The 25,610-nt window shown below is 35.5% G+C and overlaps 1 protein-coding gene across 1 annotated transcript in view; it reads right to left on the reverse strand.

The window, feature by feature from the left end:
* LOC140849254 (serine/threonine-protein kinase TAO1-like) overlaps positions 1 to 25,610 on the reverse strand; it is a 171,158-nt gene that overhangs the window by 67,025 nt on the left and 78,523 nt on the right. The window contains 8 exon segments of the mRNA XM_073236243.1: positions 1,424 to 1,517; positions 6,281 to 6,372; positions 8,818 to 8,931; positions 10,446 to 10,542; positions 11,096 to 11,141; positions 12,409 to 12,510; positions 15,078 to 15,149; positions 16,682 to 16,864. Coding sequence (XP_073092344.1) covers positions 1,424 to 1,517; positions 6,281 to 6,372; positions 8,818 to 8,931; positions 10,446 to 10,542; positions 11,096 to 11,141; positions 12,409 to 12,510; positions 15,078 to 15,149; positions 16,682 to 16,813 — 749 coding nt within the window. The 5' untranslated portion in view covers positions 16,814 to 16,864.

The following is a 25,610-nucleotide window of genomic DNA, read 5'->3' on the forward strand; positions in this document are numbered from 1 at the left end:
GCAGACACAATACACTATATATTTCATCATGTAAGTCTATAAAAAGCTATGCAAAGCAACTAATGAATCTTTCCCATTTTCCAAAGATAGATGTGCACACATTATTTTAAAATCCTGCTCTCACATACTTAAATATCACAACTCATTCTACGTTGTGGTAAATTAGGGAAGTCAATCATTTTCCTTTTTGCATTCAAATCTAAGATAATATTCTTCTTAGTATTTTTTTTCTTTTCTCTAGCCACATCTCTTTCTTGCTTGACCCTTGGATCATCTTCCATATAGCATGTTTCAGAATATCATGCTATTTGTTTTGGAAAGAACATTTTTTATACCTAAGTATTTAGTGTCCTTGAGCAAATGGACAAAAGTTCCAGAAAACAGTAAAATTTTTTTAAAATTAGAATTCTGTAACCTACTATTATATAGTGTTACTGATGAGAGTTCAGTAAGGCAGTAAGTAAAAAATGTTCCACCAATGTTTGTCATCAATATTCAAATAAGATTTAATTCTTTTATACAAGAATTCTTTTTTGAATCCCTAAAGTATCAACCAGTGTAAAGACAGCCTGTGTTTAGTGTATTTATTATTCAGATGTACCATCATAAACTGTGCCAAGATTTCTTCGAAACATCTCTACAGAAGCAGCAAAGACCTGTGAACTTGCCTTAATAATGTAATGATAAAAAATAAATTATTGCTAATTTATGCATCTTGTGAATTTTAAAGTATTTGTTAAGTACAGTAGATAGTCTTCTCGAATTTTTCAAATGCTAGATACACCTGAAGACTTTCCCATTAAAATTTTCTATCACTGATAAAAATCCTTTCCTAAAATTGTCCATCTGTTCTCAATAAACTTCTTTACATGAATAACAGTATTATCAAAGAAGCACTAGGAGATGCAACATCAAAGCACATTCTGAATAATAAATAATAACAATTAGAATCATCCAAAAATTATGAATTATCTGGTAATTCTGATAAATTATCAAATCATTTTTACCTATGTTTTATACCATATCAATTATAAACCATTCCCCAATTAGATATCTATACAGGTTGTGGCAATCTATATATTGCAGTTTTAAAATATGAATGTTTAAATCATGCTATTTATTATATAATCAGGGTTCTATGTGTCGCTAAGGTACAAAAAGTATATTACTTTTTATACAAAAGCCATACTTTTTGCTCCCATGTAGCATCACCTATCTTTTATTTCTGAACTGAGTTATATATATGCTATGAAAAGTAGAGATAATAAAGGATAAACATGATGCAAGGATAAAATAAAGCTATTTTAATATTTCTTCAGGTTATATACACTTCACCTCATTGAAATGAAATCATTTTGATAACATTATGAAAAAGTATTTAAATTTTACCATGTTGAACAATATCTCTCTCAGCCATACTCACCATTCATTAGACTGCAGTGTAGGGGGGTTATTTCTGGTAATGAGATATAAGGCACGCCTTGCATTCATATGATATAAAGGAGGGTCTCTTTCCGCTATAAAAGAAAGAAAACTTCCTGTTAAATATGTGCCTGTTATATAGGAGCATGGATGCACTGTTAGTTTTTTTTTTTTTAAATAAACCCCAACTTAGGAAAAAAGTTGCAAGTAGAGTTCAGAGAACTTAGTTAAGTGAGTCAATAGAGAGGAAATTGCAGCCCTGATGCACATCTCTAAATAGTGTATTTTTCCAATAAACAAGAACATTCTAAGAGAACCTAATACAGTCATTAAATCAGACCATTAATATGAATGAATACATGACTATTATCTAATCTTCAAGCTCCATTGTAGTTTCTATCAAATGTCCCAATAATGTCCTTTGTAGCAAAAATGACCTTCAATCATCTGCATCCTTAAAGGAAATTGTCCATTTTTTCTAAGTTTTAAACTTACATAAAATTGTTCATAAAATATCTCTAAAATCCTTCTAATATGTGTAAAATCTGGAGTCATGTCCCCTGTCATTCCTGATATTGGTTGTTTGTGTCTTCTTTCTGTTTGATCTAGCCAGAGGTTTATTAATTTCATTAATTTCCCCAAAGAACTAATTTGTGACCTCATTGATTTTCTCTATTGTTTTCATTTTCTATTTAATTGATTTCTGGTTTGATCTTTTCTGGGTCTCTTTGTTCTGTTTACTGTGGATTGAATTTGCCCTTCTTTTTCTAGTCTTAAGGTGACAGTTGAAGTCATGACCTTGACAATTCACAAGTATACAATTTTGACTCTCGAATATCCCTAAGTTTGGCTTTGTGCTGTTATTAAATTTAGTTTACACATCTCTGGCAGGAATATCACAGAAGCAAGTGTCACGCTTTTCTCAGTGTATTCTATGATGATCCTATAGAACAGGCCCGTGGTTTCAGATCGTCTTGTCATTGATGGCGTTCACTTTGATCACTAAAGGCCATTCCACAAGGTTTCATGGTGAAGTTTCACTTTTTTCCTTTGCAATTATTAAGTACTTGTGAAAAGGTACTTGAGTCTATATAAATATTCTGTTTTGCATAAAGATCATTTTATTCTCTTATTGTATAGATTTAGATTCTTCATTTAATAATTTATGACTTGCTACTATCATTTATTTTGATGTTGAAATGGTTTCATTTTTGAGCAGTTGAGAATCTTCTGAAGCCGATGTCTGCCTTTCCGGCATGGCTCCAGCATTCCCTGCTCAGCTCCTTGCTCTCTGGCCCACTAAGATGTTCCAGGATCATCTTATGCTTTCCCTACTGCAGACACGGCTCCAAGGAGCCGTGGCAGGCAGTGTGCTCACTGCTACTGCCCGTGTCACTTCTCTTAGATCCTGTCAGTGGATAAAGGAAGGGAACACACACGTCCCTCATATATTTGTATTCATACTTGCACATTAAATATCTTTAGTTGTTTATTGAAAACAACTGAGTTCACTACAATATCTCAAATCCAATGCTATGGTACTATTTATTCGAGCCTTCTCTTCCCGTTGTTTGTAGCACCCTTCTCTGACAGTAGGAAACCTCACTCTCATTATCCTTAATATATTTGATGAATCGCCCCTGTACATAGCCAGTCTCCCATCTAGGCCACACCCTTTCCCCTTTTCCCCATCAAGTTTTCAAACACCATTCCAAGCCTGTCTACAGTGTGAATGTCCACTTCATCCACTCAGGTTCTGACACCCCATCCAAACTGGATCACTTTTGGCAGTGACGCCCCCCTCATCAGCCCTCAGGAGGGAAGCCCCCTTCCTTTCAATCAGGCACTGCCACTGTGTCAGGTGACCCACCCCCAAATATGGATGTGCTCCTTGGCCTCTGACACCCCATGCTGGGCTACTTCCAGGTCTGAATGCTTTGGTTACCCCACCAGGACTCTGAATCCCCAAACTTGACTGCCGCCCTCCCTGCACAGGTTCTGCTTCCACATACAAGGCATTCTGTCTGTGGGAACTCCCTCCTCTCCTCACAGGACTCTGACACACCATGCCGGGCTACCATGGCTCAGCAGGTGACATGGAAACCTACTTTATACTGTCCTCCCAACAGCTTTAAGAATGAGTAGTTTGATCCAGGAAGGAGAAGGGATTACTGAAGAAATTCTTAATGAATAAAATAACTTGTTTCTACTGTGATTTATTAAAGTATTCAAAAATTCTAAGTGGTGTACCATCAATATATCAAACCAGAGTATGATTTTTGATCTGTCATTTACTATAAAGCTGAACATCTCTATTTAGTCAAAGAACACTGAACTTAGCTAAAAACCATAGAGATTTACTAAATCTAGAATGCGGTAGCCTTCAGTGGATTCAAGGGATATTTTCCATTTCAAATACTTTTTTAATTGAAGTATCATTGATATTCAATCTTATATTGGTTTCAAGTATACAACACAGTGGTTCTACAGTCACCCATATTAAATCCTCACCCCCGCTACTGCAGTTACTGTCAACATAGCAAAATGTTACAGAAGCAGTGCTTATAGTTTCCATGCTATTCTACTATCCTGGTGACCAGCTTATGACTGAAAATTTTTGTGCCCTTTTACTGCCCTCACCCTCAACTACTCACCCCAATCCCTCCCCCACAGTAACCACCAGTCACGACTCAGTGTCTATAAGTCTACTGCGATGGTGTTCCTTTTGTTTTGTGTTTAGATTCCACAAATAAGTGAAATCATATGGTGTTTTGTCTCTGCCTGGCTTATTTCACTTAGCATAATACCCTCTAGGTTGATCCATGTTGTTGCAAATGGCAGGATTTCTTTTCTTCTTATGGCTGAATAATATTCCATTGTGTATATGTACCACCTCTTCTTTATCCACTTTTCTACTGATGGACAGTTAGGCTGTTTCTATAACTTGGCTACTGTAATGCAACAATAAACAGAGCGGTGCATCCATCTTTTTGAATCAGGGATTTTGTTTTCTTCAGGTAAATTTCTAGAATTGGAATTACTGGGTCATATGGCATTTCTATTTTTAGTTTTTTTAGTAACCTACGCACTGCTTTCCACAGCGGCTGGTCCAATTTACATTCCCAACAAGAGGGTAGAAAGGTTCCCCTTTCTCCACATCCTTGCCAACACTTGTTTTTTCTTTTCTCTTGGACAGAGGCCATTCTAACCGGTCTGAGGTGATATACTATTGTCGTCTTAAGTTGCATTTCCCTGATGATTAGTGATGTGGAGCATCTTTTCATTGTTGGCCATCTGTATTTCAGCTTTGGGAAAATGTCTGTTCTGGTCTCTGCCCATTTTTTAGTCGGGTTTTTTTTTTTTTTTTTTTTGGTGTTTAGTAGTATGAGTTCTTTATATATTTTGGATGTTAACCCTTAATAGGAAAAATCATTTACAAGTATACTCTCCCACACTGTAGGTTACATTTTTGTTCTGTTGATGGTATCCTTTGCTGTACAGGAGCATTTTGGTTTCGTATATACGCCCACGTGGTCATTTGTTATTTTGTTTCCATTTCCTGAGCAGTTGTGTACAGGAAAAAACTGCTCACACTTATGTTTGAGAGATCTTTGCCTATGTTTTCGTCTAAGAGTTTTATGGTTACACGTCTAACATCTAGATCTTTGATCTACTTTGAGTTTACTTTTGTGTGTAGAGAGTCATAGACAGTAATCTAGCTTCTCTCTCTTGCATGTAGCCATCCAGTTTTGCCAACACCAGCTGTTGAAGTCTGTCCTTTCACCATTGTATACTTATGGCCTAAGAATGCAGCACCCCAGTTTGAAAAAGACAGATGCACCCCTATGTTTATCACTGCACTATTTACAATAGCCAAGATATGGAAGCAACCTAAATGTCCATCAGTAGATGAATGGATAAAGAAGATGTGGTACCTATACACAATGGAATATTACTGAGCCATAAGGAAAAAACAGATCCTACCATTTGCAACAACATGGATGGAGCTAGAAGGTATTATGCTCAGTGAAATCAGCCAGGCGGAGAAAGACAAGGACCAAATGATTTCACTCACATGTGGAGTATAAGAACAAAGGAAAACTGAAGGAACAAAATAGCAGCAGAATCACAGAACCCAAGAATGGACTAACAGTTACCAAAGGGAAAGGGACTGGGGAGGATGGGTGGGAAGGGAGGGATAATGGCGGGGAAAAAGAAAGAGGGCATTACGATTAGCATGTATAGTGCGAGGGGGGCACGGGGAGGGCTGTGCAACACAGAGCAGACAAGTAGTGATTTTTACAGCATCTTAGTATGGTGATGGACAGTGACTGTGAAGGGGTATGTGGGGGGGACTTGGTGAAGGGGGAAGCCTAGTAAAACATAATGTTCTTCATGTAATTGTAGATTAATGATACCAAAAAAAAATCAAACTGTACAATAAGCTATGCAGCCTGATAATCTAATCCTCATACCTAACACAAAGTATTAAGTAACCTAAGTAGCGGTAAGTAATTCATGAATGCTTTAGAGACCCTTCATAGATGGTAAATTTATAACCACAGACATATTCTAGGTGTTTAACAAATACTCATTAAATGTTACACACAGATACCTCAAAATTAATACCACAGTAGAAACTATTTTAGACCTAATTTAATACAGCAAATGTAATATGCCTAAATTTACATATATATATATACACACACAAAATGCCAAATAACCAAAGTGACAACCTTGATAGATATATTGCTCCCCTTAAACACTGACATAAAAATAAAAATCTGTAATTTGGTACAGAAATTGAGATAAAACATTGATCAAAACTTACTACGCAGTAATAAAGAGCAATGCTTACCTAGTTCAATGCATGTTATTCCAAGAGACCATATATCGACTTTGTTATCATATTGTTGTTCATTCCTGCCTAAAATTATTTCTGGGGCCATCCTAAAACATAAAATGTTACTTAAAGTTAAAAGAGAAATGAAAAGTATACTGTTCTATAAAAACGTAATGACCATCCACATGGAGAATCCCTGTGTGAATTCCAGATGATATATCTGGACATAAGAATTCTTATAACGGGAAATGCATTACAGGTTGTGAGGTAAATATTTACCATTGCGCACACAGTGTTAGACTTATTCTCACCATTTGTCATGATCAGGTACCAGCATCCTGGAGGAAAAACTCCCCAGAGCAGGGTTGTATTCTGCATCAATTCAAGTTTGCAGATTGTAATATTGTATAGCCTTTATGCCAGCAGTTCTCAAACATTTTGGTTTCAGCATCTTACTATAAAAGTCTAAATTTTGCTCGAAAGAGGGCATTTTATCACTGGCACTTGTTTTCTTGAAGTAAACAAACTCACTACATTTAGCTGAGAAAATATCTACCACAATAAGCAACCATGAATAAGCCATTTGTCGGTCTTTTTCGCAAATAAGAGTAGTGTTCTGTGATAAAAGTGGCTAGGACAGCCACTCATAACTAAATAAACCATACAATTATTAACTTTGGAGGCGTCTTGGTTATAAAATGAAACGTTAAGTCGCATCTTCAGGTAGACTCTAATGTTCTCACTGGTGCTTCACCTTATTCTTCCTTTGTACTTGTTAAGCACAGACAAACATTTAGAACAGTTTCTGACTGCTTAATAACATTGTCACCAGGCGTATGTGTGTTCCTGTGTGTAAAAGTATGTAAATACATAGTGCTGTGTTCCTAATATACCATATACAAATTAATACATCTGTAACTTTCAATTGCCGATAACAGAGGGCTTCTAATGTGTTAAGATGTTGAAGTAAGCTTGGGGAGTCACTAAGTTCAACAAAGTTAAAAAAGTAGTTTTGTTTTTAATGCACAACTTTCTAGCTCCTTTCTAGTATCTAATATTGATCACTGATTTGTAAAGAGGGGGACCATTAGTAAGCATTATTTGTCCAAAGAACCCTTTTTTTATACAGGGGAAGAGGATTCTATCTAAACTAGGGTTCTACATAAGAAATTTTTGGTCATACAGAACAGTAGTCTTCAAACTTTTTATTTTCTTACTTCCAATGAATTTATTTTAAAAATGTATCCGCTTATACATTTTTGAGTTGGTATCTAAATTTTATAAACTTAATAGTTGCAAAGGATATAATGCACACATATGTATATACATTATTTTGTATATGTGCTTTACAGATATTTACAACTTGGAGCTGAGGACTTCACTCATTCAATTCATTAAAAACACTGCTGTATAATAACCTAATTAGCAAACCCAGTCTGCATGGTCATATCAGCCATTCAAATCAGAATTATTTTCTGTCAGGAAATGCCAAACTTCATTTTTCATTGTAAATAACATGTTAGTGTGTCCTCACGACAATTGTCCCAGTTATAAATGAGATCATTTTTGATTCCCTAGAAAAGAAGATGGGAGGAAGGATAATTGGGGAAAAGAAAGAGCAAGGAGCCAAAGGAACTGAGGAGAGATGACTGTGAAGGCAGAAGGCCCTGTGTCAAAACTTGGTGTCCTAGCTCTTCAATATTTCTGATGCTATATATTCTAGATGTTACGTGTTCTCAAGTTGTCCCTCTGGTGACGGTTTGAGGCTTTTAATTCTCAGAGCAATGCATCACTCTACTATTCAGGATGGGTGAGAAGCCTTTCTTTAACAAACTGGGAGTTGGGAGATTTGAAACGTAGGTGGAAAAGAAGATGCAGTAGACCTGAGACACTTCTCAGCATGTACAGAGAGAGGACATCTATGGAAGTTGAAGATGTGGAAAATTATTCCCTTCAGACTTGCTGCCATTAATATGGAATTATTTATGAATAAAATTAGATGATGTCTAGAAGTTGCTTCAAGTAACTGGAGGTGGGAGGGAGGGCAAGAAGATCAAGTACACAGGGCAGCCAGGCCCTGGGGTAGTGCTGTTAGGCTGAGCTGACCGCTGTGTGAGCCTTCGTTATATTTTTGTCTCTTTCCCTGTATACTAGAAATTCTCCACAATGAAAAATGAAAACAAAAAGTTCCTGATCAGCTACCAGTCTTCAGGGACTCTTATTCAGAAGATACTGACACACAGTAAGTACAAATCTAAAGAAAATTTCCACTTAGCATTTCTATCTTCTCCCTTCTTAAACAATTAAATTTTTTCACTCCTACCCCCAATACATGATGTAGATGATAACAGGAAAGAACCGTAGGGGGGACAAATGATACAATAGGAGGTACAAGGGCAGCGCCTCAAATCTGTATCTGAAACTACAGTGCTTAGAGGAATATCTAAAGCAGCCCTGTATTTCCAAGAGAAACATAAAGCACCTGATAAAAGGACAAGCACACACTGCCTATTTCAATTATGAGGATCAATACCAGATAGGACTACGCTTACCAATGCGGCGTCCCCACAAAAGACTTGGCAGAAGAGGCCATGGAAGCAAATCCAAAGTCAGCAAGTTTCGCCTGGCCTCCTGGTGTCAGAAGGATATTTCCTCCTTTGACGTCTCTGGGTTTAAGGAACACAGAAAATTATTTGTCTTTCCTTTGTAAGATTCTACTGAAAATGATAAAGATCATATAAAAATGTATAAAAGAGGGAAGGAGAAATCAGAATCATTAAGGCCTTGGGTAATCTCTCAGTTGGGATAACGAGAGCTAAGATCCCAACTAAGAAATGAGATACACAGAATTCCTCTAAGTATATAGTAACAAGTTTCTAAAAGAGAAGATAAAATACCAGTAGAAACAGAAGAAAAAAATTAGCTAATTAATAGTACATACTCGATATTTGAGTGCCTGTTTATTGGTACAAGTAATGGTTTAAAAAATTTAGCTGAACATTCTTATATGATTGTAAGATTTCTGAGTATACCCTTAACAATAAAATGGAGTAAGAAGAACCTGATGCCCCAAATTTGTTTTTTTTTAATTACTCATATCATTCCAAATTTTAGCATAGTTCTCCTACCTAAATATGAAATGAAAACTGAAAACACATGGGTAAGGTAATATCAATGATCCCAAATTTACTTTTAAGCTCTTTTCTAAATCAGCAACGTACATGTGAAATAAGAAAATTATAATGGGATTGCATGCCCAATGGGCACCATAACATTCAAAAAGAAAGAACTTTCTAAGCACTTGTCAATTCATACTATATAGAATTATAATGGATGTAATATTAAGTTAATCTATTTTCTTCCATTTGTTTTTATAAAAATGAAAGGTTCTTTGAAGTTGAGAAGACCTTAGGTTCTGCTTCCAACTCTTTCATTCTCTTATTTACTATGCATGTGGATTTTTCTCTTGGACCTTACTATCCTCATCTAAAAAACTGATACCCATTAATTTGCAATGACTCTACTATATAAGTTTACTTTGTATTGTCTGGTTCACATAGATAATTTAAAAAATGCTAGCTTCCATCTAAAAACAGGCAAAACCAATACCAATGCTAAAAATGTACTTTATGATGGTTTAATCTTTAAATTACTATCCATTATCAAGGATTATCTCAAAAGCATAGAATGCTAGTAGCTTTCACTTGTCCCTGTCATGGAATCAATGGAACAAATCCGGCATTAGGAGTCACCAGGAGGACAAAAGATCTAGGTTAGTTCTAGTCTAATCTATCTTGCTTCATCAGCTTTGAGAAGTGAGTCACAAATTGGGGCATCAGTTTCTGCATCTGTAAAATGAAACAAGTAAGAATACATAATCCCTATCGTCTTTCCCACTTCACAAATTCAACTTTTCTATAATTAAATTTCTATCACAAATCTCTAAAGTGCACATACTTTGGAAAGCCCAGCAGCATGTGTAGAAAAAGATAAAAATTATTCTCAACCAAGAGATCAAATAAATTAGTATATTCATTTTAAGACACGGATAACCTAAAAAAATATGAGTTTGTAAAACTCCAGAATACTTTTATTTAGCTAAAACCAACAAAGCTTTCAGGATTAATAAATTCTAGGTCTGATTTGCTTATTAATGTATGGTAATTTTTAAGGTACTTACCTATGGATCATGGCACGGGAATGTAAGTAGGCTAATCCCTGAAGAGCACCATGTATAATTGCTGCTATTTCCATTTCTTGTAATGGCTTTTGGTAAACTTGAAATAAGATTTTATTTGAAAATAATTATTCTATAGAACATTTCTATTTTAAAATATATATACACATATCTAATATATGGGCCAGTTTAAAAAAAGTAACATTTAGCAAGAAGGAATTTTTTGCTTTCCAAGATAGTAAAACAAAGCAATTGAACTTAGTAAGTGCACAGTTGTGCCTATTTATTAGAGTTCACAGCCAATTTTCCTCTAAGTTAACATTTAACAATTATTTCATGATTATAAAAACAATGAAAGAGCTTTCCCTTTTTATATTCCTACATATCTTCATTCTGAACAGAAGGAACAAATTAAGTTTAATGATAAAGAATGCAGAAAAATGCCTGTTAAATCACAATGAAAGAAAACTCATCTGTTATGCTAAAACGTAGTATTTAATGAGGACAGTGCATACCACGCTGAGAATCTAGAAAACACAACGGTTTTACTCTTACGGGAAAGTTTTAACATTATTTTAAAAATCTCTCAGTGAATGAATTCTCATTTTATTATACTAATACTTTTCTTTTCTTAATAAATAAAGGAGGCTTACCTTTCAGCAAACCTGAAGCAGATCCTAAACAATATTCCATTACAAGCTACAGGGGGAAAAAATGATAAAAAACATTAAAATACACTATTAAAATAAAAAGATTCTATATGAGATAAAATAAATTCACCAAGGAGATCGAGAAGATAGTTTGAAGTGAAAAAAACTCTAGTTATCAATTACCTTTAAATATAAGTATACATTTTGGAACTTGTTAAATGCATACATGAAGTTTAGCCAATGCTACATTAATATTTTATAATGCCGACCTATAACTGCTTGTAGAAGATGTGTGTTTCATGTAATTACTAACTAAAGCTATAAAGGAATATACATATTCCATTCATATTAACCTATAGTAGCAATACTGGTATTGTTAGGAAGCAGAAAGTCGTCCTCTGGTTCTATATATACCAAGTTTGGGTTACCGTTTAAATCTTTCCTATAAAGCAAACACAGAGCACCTCGTATGTGCCAGGTATGTTATATATATTAACTAATTTAATCCTCATAACCACCTCTGGAAGGAGACCCTATTATCATCCTTGTTTGACAGATGGAGAAACTTGGAAGACAGAGAGGCAGCCTGCGCTCTCTGCCACTGTTTGTGCTTCAACCACAGCCTCAAATTTAGGAGTACCATCACCACCAAATTAAAGCAAACATTGCAAATCTAAATAAATCTAAGTTCTGTATACTAAAATGATAATCAGCTGTAGCTTATTAAAAATAAAAGGTCATTCCTGTTTAAAGAAAAGTTAGCCTTTCTCTGAAAAGACATAATTACTGTGCCTATACTGTTGTAAGATTACTACCTTATCTTAGTTTCAACAATGGGGCAAAATTAATTTCCATTTTTCTGCAATAAAATGTCCCAATTTTCTACCCTTAGTATTATTCAGCCAAAGAATCACAATCAGTTCAGATTTCACCAGGATTCACCACCAATATTCCAACCAAGGTACTTGTGGTTAAATAGCTTACAATACATTTATGTCAAAAATATATGCTGATTTTCATCCTTTGATAGGATTGTTCTCACACAAATGTTTGATAAAGCATTTGAAGAATGATACCGCTAACACACATCAGAACATTCTCCCGTGCATGTAACGGTCAGCTGAATCTCTAGTCAATTGGCAAAGTTCTATTCTCTCTCACTGCCTGAGAGTTTCAGGTAAAGCTGCTCCTTTCTCAGTGTGAACTGACATTTCAAGGTGTTTGCGCATGGCTTTACACAACTATTTTGAGACATTTTTAAATTAATCATAAACCAAACCTACTAAAATTACAGCAAGGGGAGAGCAGATACCTACCCATGCTCGGTGCTCACGTAAATAGCAGCCTTTGTATTCCACGATGTTGGGATGTTTCAATGTTCGGAGAAACCTGACTTCCTTAATAATACCCTGCCATCTCTGTGGGGAGAAAAAAAAGAATAAAGGAAAGAATTAGGAACAGTTGCCTTTCCTTAGAAAACTATATAAGTACAAAAGTAATTATTAGATTAAAAAGTTAACAAGAACATAAAACTTTGCTTCATTTGTAATATTTAAATGTCAAACTAATATATTTTAAAGAAATTACATTCATATAGTTTACAACTCAATAACATAAAATTCATTCCAGGTAGTACATATTTTCATTTTCATAAAATTTATTATCAATGAGTCTTATAAAAATTTTACAACCACACACCAAGTCTGTTGAAAGCTATATACTACATATAGTGGTTTTTCTTCAAAATTTCAACCTCCCCCTTCTTTTTTGCAGCTTTATTGTTGTATAATTTACATACCTTAAAGTTCAGCTGTTGTGTTTTTGGCTTATATTGTCTACCAAATGTTGTTTTTTCTGCTGTTTAAACTCAAATCAATTAATTACCTAAATTCCTAAATGCTCATATTCTAAAATGCTAGTGAACACTTAGGTTATAACAGAGGGAAGTTCACAGAAAAACCAAGCAGCATGGAAACATTTTCCTACAGGATTTCACGAAGAGCCTTCCCACTGACGCCTACTAGTAAATAACAGATAAACCTTCAGCAATAAAAGCTACTCTATGACAACTTCAGAAACTTAGGCCATGTCCTAAATACAGTTACTTGTCAGAAGCAATCAGGGAACTCTGAAAACACAGGTACTTGGGTCCATACCCAGAGACTCTGGAGGCTTAGGAGATGGGGGATGGGAACGTGGAATCTGTTTTTCGTTCTTGTTTCAGTTTTTCCAGGCTTTACCGCTGACTTGTATCATATTTCTAAAGGTAGGGGAACTAGAATACAGAACTTTAAAAAATGTTTTGCACTAGAATTTAAGATCCTATATCTCCTATGTTATTTCATAAGCCCTCAAGAAAATATACCAAGATATTCACTGTGTAAAATGTGTAGGCTGTAAGATGCTAACTTCAGAAAGTGTCATATGGGCTTTACATTTCAAAATTGAGTGCTCTGGGAGGCAAACTCTCAAAACAAAACCAAGCTAAAACCTGTATTCTTCAATGAAAAAAAAACTTCCAGGAAGGATACACTATTAGATGAGAGAAGATGATGCCCTAGGTGAAACTTTTTGTTCTAGGCATGACTAATTAAACAGACTCCAACACAAGTCTGCTATGAAAGCTGGTTTTAAAGTTATACGTAGAATGGCAAATAAAATTAAACTTGTAAAAAATGGAGGTGTTTTAGGGGTTTTAGAAATTATTAAGAGTTTTTTTAGGTATCGACATAATGAAACAGTGATCAACCACAACAGTGTTATCATACCCATAAGTATGATTATCACAAAAACAGTATTTACAAAACAGAGATTACAGAAATGTAGAAAGCCAAAACCTTTAAAAATTAAAGACTGATCTAGCAATTCTACCTCTGGGCATATACCTATGTGCATAGCAGCATTATTCACAACAACCAAGGGGTAGAAGCAACTTAGTGTCCATTAACAGATGGTAGATGGACAAACTGTGGTGTTTTTACACACACACACACACAGGAATATTATTCAGCTTTTAAAAAGAAAGGTAATTCTGACACACTACAACATAGATGAACTTTCAGGACACTATATTAAGTGAAACAAGCCAGTCACAAAAGGGCAAATAGTGAATAATTTCAATTACATGAGATACCTAAAGTAGTCAAATTGATAGAGACAGAAAGAGGAGAGGTGATCTCCAAGGGCTGCGGGGAGGAGGGAATGAGGTGTTACTGTTTGATGGGTGTAGAATATCACTTTTGCAAAATGAAAGAATTCTGGAGATGAATGGTGGCGATGGTTGCACAGCAATGTGACTGTCCTTAACACTACTGAACCTACACTTAAAGTGGTTAAGATGGTAAATTTGTTTTGTGTACTTTATCACAATTAAAAATAAATAAAATTTTTAAAGAATTAAAGAAAGACAAAGAGAACAGACTTAGAAAGTAATTTTATAAACTTATGCAATTAAGGAAGAACTAATCAGAATACTGATGAACTAAAGTACATGCAATACAGTATCAGTAATTTTATTTTTCAGATTATTACCCACTGCCTTATTTTTCAGACTAGATACACTGCTGCCAATGATTATTTGCAACAGCCGTTAAATAATTTCTCAACCATTAAAAATTTATATCCAGTATACTTACTATTAAATGTACCTTATTCTAGTTTACTTTCTCAGACATGATAATCCCTCTATTATAGAATAATCTGCTAAACAACAATTTAAAAAATTAAACTCATGTCAGCAGCACATATCTAAAAAAATTAAGAGTAAGGGACGCAGTTGGGAGGTTTCTGGGATGTCATGAATGTTGTTTATGGCTCTAGGTACAGGTTAAATGGGCACACGGAGTCTGTGGAAGAAAATTCACTGAGATAAACCTTAGTATTTGTATATTTTTCAAGATTTTTTGAAAAAATTCCCACCTATCCCCAATTAAAAATGGTATGGCTTTCTTTAACATGCCAATACGAACATATATATTTCACCTACCTCCATAGCCTTCTTTCCACTGAAAGGTATTCTCTTGATAGCCACCGCGTCATTGGTGTGCACATCTCGTGCCTAAAAAAGACAGAAGATCACTGTAAAACCTAACATTTATAAACTACCATGTCCAAAAAGATACCAAAACTGCTTTTAAAGAACATTAAAAACATAAGTAGTAAAAAGCATATCAAATTATCAAGGAACTGGTACTTTAGAAATAAAAATAATGCATGTTTATCTTTGAATGAGCTAGTTGAGAGGAAAAATATAGAAATTTGAACAGAACTATAAACAAACAAACAAATGACTAGTACAAGTCTATGCTAGCCCTGTAAATGTCAAAATTTCAATGAAATGGATAATTCTCTAGGAAAGAACTACTAACATTGATCTAGAGAAGAAAATCTGAGTAAAACAGTGGTGGAAGATTGAAAAGAATACTAATCATCTTTAAATTAGTTGTGAGGGGAGCAGTTTCACCAGGGGAACTTCCCAGGATAAAAGGGGAGGGAAAGGAAAGCTGTCCCACTAATCGTATGGAGGCGGTCTGACCCAGCAACTAAACCCTCACAAGCAGCACAAAATAGAAAGTCAGGGACCAATCTGACTTACAAATGTAGACAAGGGAACTCTAAATAAAAATTGAAAACCAAATATTACAGGGCATTAAAAGAATATTTCATTTGGATAAAATTTATTACCACAGAAATGCAAAATTTTGATACAGGAAAACATTTCATAATTTGCCATATTTTTTACAAATCAAAGGGGAAAAATATATACTTATACATATAAATGCTGAAAATGCAGAAAGAGCCCAACTCCAAATGTATTTAATGCCGGGAAGACCAAACTTAGAAAACCCACATGGGAAAGGTAATTCCTCAACATGATAAATCATGCCTATTGTAAACAACTATTAACTAGAATTAAGACAAGACAGCTAAAATGCTATCACCATTACTATATTTACCACTGCTGTGGAATTTTCATAAAAAAATAAAAGCATAACAGAAACATGAAAGTTAACTCTTTAGAAAGTAAGAGCCAAATTGTCATTATGTGTTTAAAAAAAAAAGATGCTATATAAAGAAGGCACAAGAGGATAGCTGCAAACATTTCAAATGAGTTCAGTAAGAAGGATTAATCATCTCTAGACATCTGTGGAAGAATTCACTGTATTTAAGATAGCCATTAAAATGAAAAAACTAAATCTGTAACACTACCAAAATATTAAACATCTATACAAACTTGTTGCTGAGAAAAAAAAGCAATCTTAATAGGAAGAAATAATGAATGAATAATCATAAAATGTGTGTATGGGACTTCAAGTAAGTCAGTGTTTTGCAATATTTGATTCAATAACAATGTAAGTCATAAAACTGCTCAAGTAGTGTAAACAACATGGAAATTAAAGCCGAATATCTTTCCCATTTTTTCAATAATCTAAGAAGCTCAATAAATAAAATGATCTCTTTTTATGTACCTAATGCAAGTGACTCTAAAATAGACTACTGCATATGTCTTTTTGTACTCCTGATTTTTACTCTGCCAGGACTGGATATTAAATAAATGCTGGTCACTGACATTAAGCCTTTAACACTTACAAAAAACACTGCTCCAAAGCCTCCCTGGGAAACTTTTTTGAAATCTGTGAAGCACTTCTCTGGATCTTCTTTGGAGAAGAGCTCTGCAATCTCAGGGTCCTTCAGGCTCTGTGCTTGGATAGTTGACGACATCCTGCTGGGCAGTCAGCAGTCGGATTCTAATTTTATGCTGCTCTCCCAATCCTTGGGAAATCGGTATGAAGGAAGCCACGGTGGCATAAGCAATTGTAGAGAAATGAGAAAAGAAAAAAGGAAAAGCAAAAGTTGCTAAGAATAATTAGTATATCATTTTCTGACTACATATATAAAATTATCTTAGACGTGGAATTTCACTGAAAAAGTGTTGCCTACTAGCACAGGAGTCTTTAACCCGGCTCATCATCACAATCACCCATGCTGGTTTAAAAAAAAGATTCCCACTATACATAGTATGTAAGTACATACTATAGATACACTTCTAAAAATTACATAAATCTATATGTACTGGAAGGCTTTCTGTATCAGTACTTAGAGATTTATCTAACTCTGATGCAATAAGCTCATCAGCAAAAGAGATAATATAGAAGGAAGACCATTAAAAACGTGCCCAACAACTCAAAATGTACCCATAATATGTTTCTAACAACAGGAAGATTCCCATCTATTAAGGACCTTCAAATGCAAGAAAATAGATAATAGATTTAATTCAGTAAGATTTCTTTTCCTTTCAGATACCACATGGTAGTGTTTAATAAACTCAACAGACATTCCTAAGAAAAATGCAATGGAAGAAAATAATGAATTTAACATAGATAACTGTTTCCTCCATAACCTAATTCATATTAAAATATGGCCTTATCAAATCTGCTTCATTATGTAAGTAGACACACTACAGAATTCCCTGGTGATTCTGGTATCAGTTCCTTTATATCAGATTACCAAATTTCAAAAATGGCAGCTATAAATGACAGGCTTCAGAACCTGGTTCTGGAATGACACTGCCTAGATAGGAATCCTGACAACAATTATTTGCCAACTATGAACTTGGGTAGCCTCATTTCCCAAATCTATAAAATGAAAGAAATAACCTACCTCCCAGAGTAGCTGTGAGGGTTAAATGAGGCAATAAATTTTAAGTGCAGACCAGCACTCAGGAACAGTAGCCAGTACACTAAATGTTAGTTATCATGAACTCCCTAAATTTACCAATTAAAATTAAAAATTCCAAAAATTGATTTCATTAAACTGATAAGGGAAAATAAAGCTCTAGCGAGTGTTTTCTATGCCCAAAGCATATTTTTTAAATTTTTGAATGTTTTTAATTTTATTAATTTCAAAAAATTTGTAAACCACAGAGAATTTTTTGAGCCTGTCTCATTTTTAGTGAAGTCAACTGAACCAATTATAATGCTCGTTATTAAATTTCTAACAACATAAAACACATTTACATATCTTTTGCACTTCCCTAAATTAATACTACATTGCAGTAAAAATTCAAATTACTAGTTTGTATTCCTTTTCTAACATTTTTGAGGCTACATCATATTCTTCACATCTACCAATCACTCTGATCTGGAAGATAGTTCCCTGGAACAATGCTTCAATAACAATTCTTCCAAGAACATGTGACGACAGGAAAGTCATTTAGCTTATCACTCCTAAAATGAGATCGAACTAAATTCTATATAAACTGTTCCTATTCAATTTATACACCTGTGTAAAACAAACAGCCTACTATGTACCTAAGACCTTATTTAAGAACTTTCAATCATCAAATTACAGTACCTTTATTACAAGCATGACTTTATATAAAATTTTGAAAAAATTTTGAAAAGAAAGAAAAAAAACATTGTAAAAAATGAATACATCCATAGAAACTTCTGGAACAGTATGCGATTGCCTATATTTCAGATTAAGGTGTTATACAAAGGAAAATAAAATTTTACTTTTTTAGAAAAAGAAATCTTACTAAAAGCAGAAGAGATCCCAGATTTCACAAAAACATAAATTTAGAGAAACAAGATGCTCATTCTAAAGAACAGAATGGAAATCAATGAAACTAGACAACAAAATCTGTAAAATCAAAAGCTAGTTCATTGCAGGGAAAAAAATGTCAATAAAACTGAAAGAACTCTGCCAAGCTAACCAAAGGAAACAAGAGGAAATTACCCAAAAGAGGGCATATTACTATATTCCTAAAGACATTGAAAGGATAAGCAAATAGCATAAACAGCTCTAAGCTTGTAAACTTGACAAAATAGCGGAAATAGACAAATTAGTTGGTAGTGGTGCTTATAAAATACCAAAACTCAGTCAAGAAGAAATAGAGAGCTGCCTCTCCCACCCAGACAGAGCAAATTCAAAGAGTTTAGGCCCAATAAGGCGTAAACTCAAAATCAGTAACAAACACTTACGTCTGATAAGGCCTAAACATGTCATAATGCCAAAAAACAAAGATAAGCTAAAACTTGAATGATCACAGATTTCTCATAAAATACAATGGAGGCGACAGAATGTTCAATAGTATCTTTAAAGTGAGGAAAGAAAAGAACTGCCAACCCAGAAGAGAATCCTTATCTAAGCAAAAGTTTTTTGGAATGAATTCAAAAATAATAGAGGGGGGGGGGAGAGAGAAAGAGGGAGAGAGACAGAGAGATTTAGATGATGGAAAGCTAAGAGAATCTGACCTCCAGTAAGGGAAAAGTGAAACATTAAACAAAAGAAACCTCAAGGCTATATTACTACCACACAAAATACTCAGAGCATCAGAGCTAGGAATATTACAAGGAGTAAAAAGGGGCATTACATAATGTTATGATTTCATTCATCAAATTCTAAATGTATACTCACCTGATAAAAGAGCTCAAATTACACAAAGCAAAAATTGATACAACTGAAAAGAGAAAAGTCTGTAACTGGAACGCCACCACCATAGACCAACACTACCAACCAACAGGTCCTGATGACACTCCAGTATGTAGCCTGGCCACAGAATGTACAGTCTCCTCAAGTGGGCATTATGACATACACTGTGAGATCACATACTGGGTCATAAAACTAATCTTAACAAGTGAAAAAATTTCACTTAATACAAAATGTTTTCTGTTAAGAGGGTAATAAACTTAAAATCAGTAACAAAACAGTTAAAAGAAAAACAGGACCTCAAGCGTGGAAATTAAATACACCTTGAGATAACCCATGGGTTAATAAAGACATTTCAAGGGCAAAGAGAAAACAATATGAATTGTGTGAAAATAGAAATACAACATGAAATTTACAGGATTCTTACACAGAAATTAAGGCACTAAATCACAGTAGAAAGAAAACTCCAAAGAATAATCTAAACTCCCATCTTAAAAATCTAGAAAGAGAAAAGCAAATAAAACCAAAGCTAAATATAGAAGGAAATACTAAAGAACAGAATGGGAATCAATGAAACTAGACAACAAAATCTGTAAAATCAAAAGCTAGTTCTTTGCAGGGAAAAAAATGTCAATAAAACTGAAAGAACTCTGCCAAGCTAACCAAAGGAAACAAGAGCAAATTACCCAAAAGAGGGCATATCACTATATTCCTAAAGACATTGAAAGGATAAGCAAATAGCATAAACAGCTCTAAGCTCGTAAACTTGACAAAATAGCGGAAATAGACAAATTAGTTGGTGGTGGTGCTTATAAAATACCAAAACTCAGTCAAGAAGAAATAGAGAGCTGCCTCTCCCACCCAGACAGAGCAAATTCAAAGAGTTTAGGCCTAATAAGTCCAAAATTTAAAATCAATAACAAACACTTACGTCTGATAAGGCCTAAACATGTCATAATGCCAAAAAACAAAGATAAGCTAAAACTTGAATGATCACAGATTTCTCATAAAATACAATGGAGGTGACAGAATGTTCAATAGTATCTTTAAAGTGAGGAAAGAAAAGAACTGCCAACCCAGAAGAGAATCCTTATCTAAGCAAAAGTTTTGTGGAATGAATTCAAAAATAATAGAGGGGGGGAGGAAGAGAGAGAGAGAGAGAGAGAGAGAGAGGCAGAGACAGAGACAGAGAGACTTAGATGATGGAAAGCTAAGAGAATCTGACCTCCATTAAGGGAAATGTAAAACATTATACAAAAGAAAGCTCAAGGCTATATTACTACCACACAAAATATAGAGAGCTTCAGAGCTAGGAAAATTACAAGGAGTAAAAAGGGGCATTACATAATGTTATGATTTCATTCATCAAATTCTAAATGTATACTCACCTGATAAAAGAGCTTCAAATTACACAAAGCAAAAATTGATACAACTGAAAAGAGAAAAGTCTGTAACTGGAACGCCACCACCATCGACCAACACTACCAACCACCAGGTCCTGATGACATTCCAGTATGTAGCCTGGCCACAGAATGTACAGTCTCCTCAAGTGGGCATTATGACATACACTGTGAGATCACATACTGGGTCATAAAACTAATCTTAACAAGTGAAAAAATTTCACTTCATACAAAATGTTCTCTGATAAGAGGGTATTAAACTTAAAATCAGTAAAAAAACAGTTAAAAGAAAAACAGGACCTCAAGTGTGGAAATTAAATACACCTTGAGATAACCCATGGGTTAATAAAGACATTTCAAGGGCAAAGAGAAAACAATATGAATTGTGTGAAAATAGAAATACAACATGAAATTTACAGGATTCTTACACAGAAATTAAGGCACTAAATCACAGTAGAAAGAAAACTCCAAAAAATAATCTAAGCTCCCATCTTAAAAATCTAGAAAGAGAAAAGCAAATAAAACCAAAGCTAAATATAGAAGGAAATACTAAAGAACAGAATGGAAATCAATGAAACTAGACAACAAAATCTGTAAAATCAAAAGCTAGTTCTTTGCAGGGAAAAAAATGTCAATAAAACTGAAAGAACTCTGCCAAGCTAACCAAAGGAAACAAGAGCAAATTACCCAAAAGAGGGCATATCACTATATTCCTAAAGACATTGAAAGGATAAGCAAATAGCATAAACAGCTCTAAGCTCGTAAACTTGACAAAATAGCGGAAATAGACAAATTAGTTGGTGGTGGTGCTTATAAAATACCAAAACTCGGTCAAGAGGAAATATAGAGCTGCCTCTCCCACCCAGATGACAAACTGTGGCGGCTCAGGCTCAGACCTCAAGGAGGCACCGGCTTCCACTGCCTCAGCCCCTACAGCACGGCCATCAGCGCACTGCTGCCAAAAAGAACAAGGCACAGTGACAGTACGGGTGTCTGGGGCTGGAGGCGCAGCAGGGGGCATGGGACGCAGGGTGGCGCAGGCTGGAGAGCTGGCTGAGCTGAGCGGGGAAGCTGTCACTAGGCGGTGCGGCATCCTCAGAGGGGGCCGTGTCTAACGGGGTTTACCCGCTGCTCAACACTGCCAATGGAGCAGTGAGGCCGACAGTGTTCAGCACACCTCCAGTGGACTTCCTGATTGCAGCTGGAGGATGCCACATCTCTATTCCCAGATGTCATGACTGGATACTGCCTGAACCATGCTGGCTTTGAGGCCTTGAACACACATGGAATTCAGCTCATCTCCCTAGCTGCGCATAAATTCATCTCAGATATTGCCCACAATGCTCTGCAGTACCACAAAATGAAGGGAGTACACTTAACCATGGAGGAGTTGACCCCTGCCCTCAGTGAGTACAACATCAGTGTAAAGAAGCCACACTACTGACAGGATTGGTTTGAAGATGGCGGCATGAGAGGTGAGACAGAGGCCTCCTCCCAAAACCACATAGAGCATGAAAATATAATTAACACAACTAATCCTGAAAGAGCAAAAGGAAAGAAGGGTCTCTAGGAATGAAAGAATATTGGGAGAACTGTGTGACCAATCCAAACGAACAATATGCATATTAGAGGGGTACCAGAAGAAGAAGAGAAAGAAAAAGGCAAAGTGTCTTTGAGGAGGTAATTGCTGAAAACTTCCCCAATCTGGGGAAGGAGATAGTCTTTCAGGCCGTGGAGGTGCACAGATCTCTGAACACCAGGGACCCAAGGAAGACCACACCAAAACGTGTACTAATTAAAATGGCAAAGATCAAGGATAAGGACAGATTATTAAAAGCTGCCAGAGAGAGTAAACAGATCACACACAAAGGAAAACTCATCAGGCCATCAGCAGCCTTCCCAGCAGAAACCTTACAGGCCAGAAGGGAGTGGCATGATACATTTAATGCAATGAAGCAGAAGGGCCTCGAACCAAGAATATTCTACCTGGCAAGGTTATCATTTAAATTTGAAGGAGGGATTAAACAATTTCCAGATAAGCAAAAGCTGAGAGAATTTACCTCCCACAAACCATCTCTACAGTGTATTCTGGAGGGACTCCTATAGATGGAAGGGTTCTAAGGTGAAATAGCTGTCACCAGAGGTAATAAAAATGTACAGAATGCGATACCCAATATATAAAGAATGGAGGAGGAAGAAAAGGAGAGAGAGAAAAAAAGAACCTTTAGCTTGTGTGTGTAATAGCATACTAAGTGAGTTAAATTAGACTCTTAGATAGTAAGGATGTTACCCTTGAACATTTGGTCACCACGAATCTAAAGCCTGCAATAGCAATAAGTACATACCTATCCATAATCACCCTAAATGTAAATGGTCTGAATGCACCTGCACAAACATGACTCACAAATGACATGATCATATTCAAAATGGCCAGAATAAAATCCAAAATTTACTGCACATGCTAAAACAAACAACACACACATACACACGCCACTGGAGAATGTGACAAATTCTCAAGGAAAAGAAGGGACAGATGCCTATTTTGAGATGCCTCATGTTGTAATTATCACATAAAGACTTTAAAGCAACTATTATAACCATATTAAATGTGGTAATGCTTAATACTCTTATAAACTGGAAACACTAAATTTCTAGCAGAAAAATAAAAACTATAAAAAAAGTCCACATTGAGAAATTCAGAACTGAAAAATATAATTACCAAAAATGACAAAAGACATTGCATGGGCTCAACCACTGAACAGAGATGATAGAAGGGTGTGTAAACTTGAAGATAACAGAGCAGCAGAAATGATCTACACTGAAGAAAAGACAGGAAAAAACATTGGAAAAAATGAATACATCCTTAGAACCTTGTGGGACAGTATCAAAGTGTCTAAATTTCATATTATAAGGTGTTCTATGAAAGCATAGAAAAAATCTTATTTTTTAGGTAAAATAATTCTTACTAAGAGAAGAAACTTTGACAAAAACGTAAATTTAGAGATTCAAGATGCTCAGCAAGCAGCAAACAGAGCAAATTCAAAGAGTTTAGGCCCAATAAGGCGTAAACTCAAAATCAGTAACAAACAGGTAGGCCTGATAAGCCTAAACATGTCATAATGCTAAAAAGCAAAGATAAACTAAAACTTGAATGATCAGAGAATTCTCATAAAGTACAATGGAGGCCACAGAATGTTCAATAGTATCTTTAAAGTGAGGAAAGAAAAGAACTGCCAACCCAGAAGAGAATCCTTATCTAACCAAAGTTTTGTGGAATGAATTCAAAAATAATAGAGAGCGGGGGGAGAGAGAGAGAGAGAGACAGAGAGAGAGATAGAGAGACTTAGATGATGGAAAGCGAAGAGAATCTGACGTCCATTAAGGGAAATGTAAAACATTATACAAAAGAAAGCTCAAGGCTATATTACTACCACACAAAATATTCAGAGCTTCAGAGTTAGGAAAATTACATGGAGTAAAAAGGGGCATTACATAATGTTATGATTTCATTCATCAAATTCTAAATGTATACTCACCTGATAAAAGAGCTTCAAATTACACAAAGCAAAAATTGATACAACTGAAAAGAGAAAAGTCTGTAACTGGAACGCCACCACCATAGACCAACACTACCAACCACCAGGTCCTGATGACATTCCAGTATGTAGCCTGGCCACAGAATGTACAGTCTCCTCAAGTGGGCATTATGACATACACTGTGAGATCACATACTGGGTCATAAAACTAATCTTAACAAGTGAAAAAATTTCACTTCATACAAAATGTTTTCTGATAAGAGGGTAATAAACTTAAAATCAGTAACAAAACAGTTAAAAGAAAAACAGGACCTCAAGTGTGGAAATTAAATACACCTTGAGATAACCCATGGGTCAATAAAGACATTTCAAGGGCAAAGAGAAAACAATATGAATTGTGTGAAAATAGAAATACAACATGAAATTTACAGGATTCTTACACAGAAATTAAGGCACTAAATCACAGTAGAAAGAAAACTCCAAAGAATAATCTAAGCTCCCATCTTAAAAATCTAGAAAGAGAAAAGCAAATAAAACCAAAGCTAAATATAGAAGGAAATACTAAAGAACAGAATGGAAATCAATGAAACTAGACAACAAAATCTGTAAAATCAAAAGCTAGTTCTTTGCAGGGAAAAAAATGTCAATAAAACTGAAAGAACTCTGCCAAGCTAACCAAAGGAAACAAGAGCAAATTACCCAAAAGAGGGCATATCACTATATTCCTAAAGACATTGAAAGGATAAGCAAATAGCATAAACAGCTCTAAGCTCGTAAACTTGACAAAATAGCTGAAATAGACAAATTAGTTGGTAGTGGTGCTTATAAAATACCAAAGCTCGGTCAAGAAGAAATATACAGCTGCCTCTCCCACCCAGATGACAAACTGTGGCGGCTCAGGCTCAGACCTCAAGGAGGCACCGGCTTCCACTGCCTCAGCCCCTACAGCACGGCCATCAGCGCACTGCTGCCAAAAAGAACAAGGCACAGTGACAGTACGGGTGTCTGGGGCTGGAGGCGCAGCAGGGGGCATGGGACGCAGGGTGGCGCAGGCTGGAGAGCTGGCTGAGCTGAGCGGGGAAGCTGTCACTAGGCGGTGCGGCATCCTCAGAGGGGGCCGTGTCTAACGGGGTTTACCCGCTGCTCAACACT

Source organism: Manis javanica, chromosome 4 (assembly GCF_040802235.1).
Source record: "Manis javanica isolate MJ-LG chromosome 4, MJ_LKY, whole genome shotgun sequence".
Classification (NCBI taxonomy): domain Eukaryota; kingdom Metazoa; phylum Chordata; class Mammalia; order Pholidota; family Manidae; genus Manis; species Manis javanica.